The sequence below is a fragment of the Aegilops tauschii genome, chromosome 7 (assembly GCF_002575655.3).
Source record: "Aegilops tauschii subsp. strangulata cultivar AL8/78 chromosome 7, Aet v6.0, whole genome shotgun sequence".
Taxonomy (NCBI): Eukaryota; Viridiplantae; Streptophyta; class Magnoliopsida; order Poales; family Poaceae; genus Aegilops; species Aegilops tauschii.
Window position 1 is genome coordinate 45015282 of NC_053041.3, and position 8563 is coordinate 45023844.

Below are 8563 nucleotides of genomic sequence, written 5' to 3' on the forward strand. Positions count from 1 at the left end.
GATGTGTGGAGTAATAGTAGTAGATGCAGGCAGGAGTCGGTCTACTTGTCACGGACGTGATGCCTATATACATGATCATACCTAGATATTCTCATAACTATGCTCAATTCTATCAATTGCTCAATAGTAATTTGTTCACCCACCGTAATACTTATGCTCTTGAGAGAAGCCACTAGTGAAACCTATGGCCCCCGGGTCTATTTTCCATCATATTAATCTTCCAACACCTAGCTATTTTTATTGCCTTTTATTTTACTTTCAATGTTTATTATAAAAATACCAAAAAAATATTATCTTATCATATCTATCAGATCTCACTTTCGTAAGTGACCGTGGAGGGATTGACAACCCCTTTATTGCGTTGGTAGCGAGGTTTTTATTTGTCTGTGTAGGTGCGAGGGACTTGAGCGTGGCCTCCTACTGGATTGATACCTTGGTTCTCAAAAACTGAGGGAAATACTTACGCTACTTTACTGCATCACCCTTTCCTCTTCAAGGGAAAACCAACGCAGTGCTCAAGAGGTAGCAGACACGAGCAGACCATGGAGCGAGTTCAGGATTAGGGCTCCACCGGAATCAAGACTTTTGTTCCAGGCTGCGACCACGAGTGACGTGCACTGCTGTCTTACCACACTCTTTTGGGAGGACCGTTGGATTGATGGCATGAGGGTGCAAGACCTGGCGCCAAGGATTTATGCCATGGTACCGCCGCGCGCAAAATCTACGAGGCTTGTTGCCCCGGCAGTCGAGGAAGGATCATGGGCGCTAGACATTGGACCGGAAATGGGTGAAGAGGCACTGACGGAGTTCCTCTCTCTATGGCTTAGAGTGAGCATGTGGGTGCCGGACGTGGGCGTGCCAGATAAGATATCTTGGGCTTGGGAGAACAATGGTAACTATTCAATGAGGTTGGCATACGCGGCAAAGTTTTGGGGCCGTACGGTGGAGCCAATGGCGGAGATGACTTGGACTTCTAGGGCGCCCTCCACTTGTAAGTTCTTCACCTGGCTGGCCCTTCGAGACCGGTGCTGGACCTCGGATAGGCTTGCGAGGAGAGGGCTGCCTCATCAAGATGCTTGCCCCCTGTGCGACCAGGAGGACGAAACGATCAACCACGTGCTTCTTACTTGCGTGTTTGCTAGATCAACATGGGCGGTGGTATGTGCGGCGTTGGGAAAACCGGAGTGGACGCCGACGGTGCAAGACTCCCTGCACACTTGGCTTCGAGATAAGCATGGGCCGAATAACCTACGGCGCAAGGATCTCCATACCATCTTTATCCTTACGCTCTGGGAACTGTGGAAGCATCGTAATGCTATTGTGTTTAATGGAGCATCACCGTCGAGGGAGGTGCTTCTAGGTAGAGTTCGTACCGAAGGTTTGTCATGGGCGGTAGCTGGGAAGTTTAAAGGGAATGTCGACCCTTTCTTCCATAGTTTGCATAGGTGGACGAGTAGTGAGGAGTAAGTGTAAGAAACTAGTGTAATCTTGGTGGAGGCACTCTTTTGCCTTTCTTCTTTAATATATAATATGCACACTCGTGCATATTCGAGAAAAAACCTTTGCTAGCATCTTGGCTCAGAGATTTAAATATAGTAATTTAAAAACTAAATTATTTTGCTTCCATCAGGTTAATAACACTGGTTATCTCTCTTATGAGCTATGCCATACAGGAAACTAGGTTATTAATGATGCACACAATTTTTTTATTGATGTTCGTTGATTGCAGGAAATTTCCAAAATGGTGCGCATTACTTATGTGTCCTCAGTCCTTTCCAATACACAAACTTCAAACACACCTCTGTCATTGTTCATGGTTATCTTTAATTTCTTTCTATCAAATGTAATCTTCATTATGTTGTATAATGCTCATTTATCCTTAGCCCATTTCAAATTTCTGATTCACCTATATATAAGCCACTATATTTATATATTTAGGGGTTGCTTAGTGCGGCTAAGTAATTTGGAAGCATATTCACGCATTTATATGCATCAAGGGAGGCACTTCTTAGGAAAAACAACTGATGGCAATTAAAGGCGTTGCCTGCGCACGTGCGAGGGCCACTCTGTTAGTTATTATATAATTGTAAAATGTTTGTTGAATATGAATATCATGTTGTGATGGTCCTTTTACCATGCATGGTTGCATATTGAAATAGGCCCTTTCCATTCATGGTTGTATGTTGAGATGGTATGCTTACATGTTAAGAGATAATAATTGGTCAAAAATACCTATTTAACTATATAAGATTTATAGCGGTAATAGCGGATTAGATGACTTATATAATTACCCAGACACCAACATAATTTGTACCAATGCAAGCCCACTCTATTTTGAAAGCACCCTGTTCCGACTCTGACACAAAACCTGAAGTCATGGCTTAGTTGCAACAATTGACTACTCCACGACAAGTCTACTTATTTGGGATTCATGCTACAACTTTGCCAGGTTTATAAGTACACTTTAGTTACTGACTGGTAGGGCCTTGAACGAGAATCAATATCAAAATGGTAGACAGAATGACCTTGCTTCAAGCCCTCACTCAAGGTCTATGCTTCGTCGATGATGTTTCTAGCTTCGGCTTCTTTTGCTTCATCATCGGTGCTTCCAGCATCAGTTTTCTCATTTCCCCCTCGCTGCTTCCAGCATCACTTTCTCCTGATTCCCTGTCACTGCTTCTAGATTCACTCTCTCCTGATTCCTCATCAATGCTTCCCATTTCACTTTCTCCTAAATCGGCCACGTTCTCAACTTGTCCCACTGATAAAAAATATATCAGTTACTAACTATTAACACGTTCTTGCAAATAATAACTAGTAGTACTACAATAGACAACATAGAGGTAAACGAGTTACATACCTGGTGGATTGTAGAAGCTAAAATAGGGGAACAGAGCCCATGGATGGTTGAAAAGACGAAGCTCGCTCGTGAGCTTCTTCGGCCTTAGTGACTTGAGATCAATCATGTAGGTGCCAATATTTGAGGTTGCGAAGATGATAGCTGTTCTTTCAACAGAGCCAACCAACTCAGTATGTGAGATCATGGGATCGCTTGCAAGGAGATGCTTCTTTAGATCGATGACTTCAGATTTTTTCCACGTTGCAACCTGGTCGTGACAAACCTCCCTCCAGTACACAGAGAGATTGAAACCATTGAGCCTCGCAATCCCCAGTTGGCCGTCCTCCGGCGCAATCAGGGCATGAGAGTCATAGCGGGCGCTCTGGATCTCAAACGTCGGCTCAATCTCTGATAGGCAAGATGTTCCCAAGTCATACTTAAGTACACCAAGACGAGCATCGTGCATCAAGATAAAATGTAGCGCGCCTCCGGAGAGCACACCAGGCATCCAAGAGAGACTGATATCACTCTCAATAAAGCCTAGGTCGAGGGAGGTTGGGGCGCTCCAAGTACTCGTCTCCGAAGAATACACGATCGCCGTGGCCACCTTCTCCTCATCAAGGCTGATGGAGACCACAAAAAATGGGCCCGATTGGCAAGCCCCATGGTCGCAACCGTCAACGGCACAAAGCACAGCTGCACATTCATCAGTATTCCAATTGTCGCCTCTCTGTGGTGCTGGTAGCTCCCTAGTGTTGCCCGTCATGGGGAACCAGATGACCCAATCTGAAAATAGGACACGGCCGTGGCGGCAGTCGGCCACATTATTGTGTTTAGGGTGACCACGGGGGATAAATTTGGTGATGGGGATGAAGGGGTCATTGCAGAACCAACTATGGAGAAGGCCGAGCATAGGTGGTATATTATGGAAGGCTCGATAGCGGCCGAGGAAGCCATTGTCGGAGAGGAGGCGGCACCACAATTTGCAGACGAGGGATGCACGGACGAAATTCTCAGGCTCACCAGGCGGGAGGCGGATGAGGATTGCCTCTACGATTTCTTCCACGTCCTTGATCTCCAACGCATCTTCCATATGGCTGGACCGGCAGCCTGCGGGTGTTGGCACCAAAACACGTAAACTGTTAGCGGATATTCTCATATGCCTCCAAAGGCCTATAAAATGCTAGCCTATACAACTAAAGGTGTTTTAAATAATGGTGGAGATACTCATGAAAGCAAAGACCTTTCGAGCCGTTTTTCTAAAACACCTCAGAAACACACAATGGAGGCATCTTCAGAATGCCTACAAGCATAATTTGTGGCATTATAAAGAATGCCTCAAAAGTTCAAATGTGGCCTTTCTCAGGCCGCCTCCAAAAAAGTTTTGTGGCGCTTTTCAAATTGCCTTCAATTTTTTTTATGGAATGTTTGAAGAATCTATATAATAATAGACAAGGAGAAATGCCAAAAGTTGTCAATTAGTTTATTGATTTAAGATAAGATCAAGTACACTAGATAACATGTAGGGATGTTCTATATATAAATGCCAAATTCCCCCGCAGATTGATTACCAATGTGTATATATAGCTTACTCCTGGTGTGCATTTTTCTAACATGAACAGAAGGCTCACCATACATAGAAGGACACAGCGAACAAGCTCAAATTTCAACAGGACAAGTAGCACACTCCATGATGTTATAGCAAAATGATTCTTCCCGTAGACCATCTAGCACAAAGAAAAAGTGAAAGCAGAATGAACTACAATAATTAAGGGACATTACCTCAAACACCTTGTGTGCACTATGGCGTCAGATCAACAGCAACCAGACATGGGTATGCCTGGCGCGGGTAGGATGACCTCTGCTTTGTGTGTGGCCTGGTCCACCTTGCTCCTCCTCCGCTCTGACGCCCAGATCTCCCCTCTACTTCACTACGCCCACTACAATCCCACCTTCGAGATCGGGGACAAGAGAAGAAGAGGCGCGGCGTGGGATGGCAGTGGAGGTCGCGGCGGTCACGACGGCTGCGGCGGTTCCAGCGTAGTACTCCCGTGGCACAGGCGGCCCCGGTGGCAACGAGCCGCTCGACGATGGGTAGGATGGGGATTTTTGTTGTGTTCCTGTTTTGAGGTGGGGGAAGGGAGGAGGTCCGACGAGCAGTGTAGGAAGAGGAGGTCACGGCGGGGAAGCGGCACCGACGGCTTGGCACGCGGCGGTGGAGGGGCGGCGGCGGCTAGGAACCCTAGCGGCCGCTCGGGTGTATGGGGATCGAGCAGGGGGTTCCGGACGAAACACAACCTAAGTGTCTAGGGCACCGCAGCGGCGGATTTGGGTTTATGAGGAAGATCTGTGTGAGACTACCGGGCCGTGCGTCGATGGCATGGGCTGATATTGTCTTTGTATTTTCCTTGTTTTTTATCGTTACTAGAATTTGTGAACTATGAAGCAATAAAAGGAATCTCTGGCCCTAAAATTTGTAAACCAGAAGTACTGTTATTCCTGCTAGATTTTATTGTTGTATCCCTTATATCAACCTTTATTAGCATATAGAAAACTTATATTCATCGAGGTTAGATATATCTCTTCTATCAACCTTTGTTGGCATCTTGGCTCAGAGATTTAAATATAATAATTTGAACTACATTATTTTACTTCCATTAGGTACAAAACACTAGTTATCTCTCTTATGAGCTATGCCACATAGGAAACTAAGTTATTAATGGCACACGAAATTTTCATTGATTCCTGGAAATTTCCAAAATGGTGTACATTACTTATGTGTCCCCAGTCCTTTCCAAAATGCAAACTTCAAACACACCTTCGTCATCGTTCATGGTTATCATTCATTTCTTTCTATCAAATGCCATCTTCATTTTGTTGTACAATGCTCATTTATCCTTAGCCCATTTTAAATTTTGATTCACCTATATATAATCCACTATATTTATATTTATATATTTAGTGATTGTTTAGTGCAACTAAGTAATTTGGAAGCATATTGAGGCATTTATATGCATCAAGGGAGGCCCTTCTTAGGAAATACAATTAATGGCAATTAAAGACGTTGCCTGCGCACGTGCGAGGGCCACTCTGTTAGTTATTATATAATTGTAAAATGTTTGTTGAATATGAATATCATGTTGTGATGGTCCTTTTACCATGCATGGTTGCATACTGAAATAGGCCATTTTCATTCATGGTTCTATGTTCAGATAGTACGTTTACATATTAAGAGATAATAATTATTGCAAAATACCTATTTAATTATATATGATCTATAGAGTAATATCGGATTAGATGATTTATATACTTGCCCACACACGAACATAATTTATATGAATGCAAGCCCACTCTATTTGAAAGCACCCTGTTTCGATTCTGACACAAAACAACAATCAACTACTCCACGACAAGTCTACTTATTTGGGATTCAGGCAACAACTTTCCAGGTTTATAAGTACACTTTACTTACTGACTGGTAGGGCCTTGAACGAGAACCAATATCAAAATGGTAGCCAGAATGACCTTACTTCAAGCCCTTGCTCAAGGTCTATGCTTCGTCATTGTTGTTTCTAGGTTCGGCTTCTTCTGCTTCATCATCGGTGCTTCCATCATTAGTTTTATCATTTCCACGACGCTGCTTCCAGCATCATGTTCTCCTGATTCACTGTCACTACTTCCAGCACTCTCTCCCGATTCCTCATCAATGCTTCCCATTTCACTTTCTCCTAAACCAGCCATGTTGTTAACCTGTCCCACTGAGAAAAATATAATAGTTTCTTACTACTAACACCTTCTTGCAAATAACAACTGGTAGTATTACAATAGACGACTTAGAGGTAAATGAATTACATACCGATTGGATTGTAGAAGCTAAAATAGGGGAATAGAGCCCATGGATTGTTGAAAAGACGAAGCTCGCTCATGAGCTTCTTCGTCCTTAGTGACTTGAGATCGATCATGTAGGTGCCAAGATTTGTGGTTGCAAAGATGATAGCCATTCTTTCAACAGAGCCAACCAACTCAGTATGTGGGATCATGGGATCGCCTGCAAAGGAGATGCTTCTTTAGGTCAATGACTTCAGATTTTGTCCATGTTGCAACCTGGTCGTGGCAAACCCCCTCTAGTGCACGGAGAGATTGAAGCCATTGAGCCTCGCAATCCCCAGCTGACCGTCCTCCAGCGCAATCAGGGCATGAGAGTCAAAGCGGGCGATCTGGATCTCAAACGGCGGCTCAGTCTCTAGTAGGCAAGACGTTTCCAAGTCATACTTAAGTACACCAAGATGAGCATTGTGCGTAAAGATTAAATGTAGCGCGCCTCCGGAGAGCACACCGGGCATCCAAGAGATACTGATATCACTCTCAATAAAGCCTAGGTCAAGGGAGGCGGGGGCGCTACGATGATGACCCACAAGTATAGGGGATCTATCGTAGTCCTTTCGATAAGTAAGAGTGTCGAACCCAACGAGGAGCAGAAGGAAATGGCAAGTGGTTTTCAGCAAGGTATTCTCTGCAAGCACTGAAATTATCGGTAAGAGATAGTTTTGTGATAAGATAAATCGTAACGGGTAACAAGTAAATAAAGTAACTAAGGTGCAGCAAGGTGGCCCAATCCTTTTTGTAGCAAAGGACAAGCCTGGACAAACTCTTATATAAACAAAGTGCTCCCGAGGACACATGGAAATTGTTGTCAAGCTAGTTTTCATCATGCTCATATGATTCGCGTTCGTTACTTTGATAATTTGATATGTGGGTGGACCGGTGCTTGGGTGCTGCCCTTCCTTGGACAAGCCTCCCACTTATGATTAACCCCTCTCGCAAGCATCCGCAACTACGAAAGAAGAATTAAGGTAAACCTAACCATAGCATGAAACATATGGATCCAAATCAGCCCCTTACGAAGCAACGCATAAACTAGGCCTTAAGCTTCTGTCACTCTAGCAACCCATCATCTACTTATTACTTTCCAATGCCTTCCCCTAGGCCCAAATAATGGTGAAGTGTCATGTAGTCGACGTTCACATAACACCACTAGAGGAAAGACAACATACATCTCATCAAAATATCAAACGAGTACCAAATTCACATGATTACTTATACAAGACTTCTCCCATGTCCTCAGGAACAAACGTAACTACTCACAAAACATATTTATCATCAAGATCAGAGGAGTATTAATTATCATTAAGGATCTCAAAATATAATCTTCCACCGGATAAACCAACTAGCATCCACTACAAGGAGTAATCAACAATACTAGCAACCCACAGGTACCAATCCAATGTTTTGGGACCAAGATCGAATACAAGAGATGAACTAGGGTCTGAGAGGAGATGGTGCTGGTGAAGATGTTGATGGAGATTGACCCCCTCTCGATGAGAGGATCGTTGGTGATGACGATGGCTTCGATTTCCCCCTCCCGGAGGGATGTTTCCCCGGGAGAACAGCCCCGTCGGAGCTCTAGATTGGTTCTGCCCAGGTTCCGCCTCGAGATGGCGACGCTTCATTCTAAAAGCTTCCTTCTGATTTTTTCCAGGTCAAAACACACCATATAGCCAAAGATGGGCACCGGAGGCCTGCCAGGGGGCCCACAAGGTGGGGGGGGGCGCCCTCCACCCTTGTGGCTGGCTGGTGGCCCCCCTCTGGTCCTTTCTTGGCCCAATATTTTTTATATATTCCAAAAACATGCTCCGTGAAGTTTCAAGACTTTTGGAGTTGTGC

General features: G+C 44.4%; 1 protein-coding gene across 1 annotated transcript; it reads right to left on the reverse strand.

Moving 5' to 3' along the window:
- Nucleotides 1-2250: 2250 nt before the first annotated feature.
- Nucleotides 2251-5130, reverse strand: LOC109735036 (uncharacterized). The gene is made up of 3 exons (XM_020294228.4): nt 4622-5130; nt 2861-3949; nt 2251-2761 (listed from the first exon to the last, which is right to left on the reverse strand). Exons 2-3 carry the CDS (start codon nt 3930-3932, stop codon nt 2544-2546), a joined length of 1290 nt encoding a protein of 429 aa, XP_020149817.2. The 5' UTR covers nt 3933-3949; nt 4622-5130; the 3' UTR covers nt 2251-2543.
- Between the last annotated feature and the right edge of the window lie 3433 nt (nt 5131-8563).

Excerpts from the sequence above, each read along its gene's own strand:
- LOC109735036 (XM_020294228.4), bottom strand. The coding sequence starts at position 3,932 with ATGGAAGATGCGTTGGAGATCAAGGACGTGGAAGAAATCGTAGAGGCA. Across the intron at positions 2,762-2,860 it reads TAGCTTCTACAATCCACCAG|TGGGACAAGTTGAGAACGTG; the intron begins GTATGTAACTCG and ends ATTTTTTATCAG.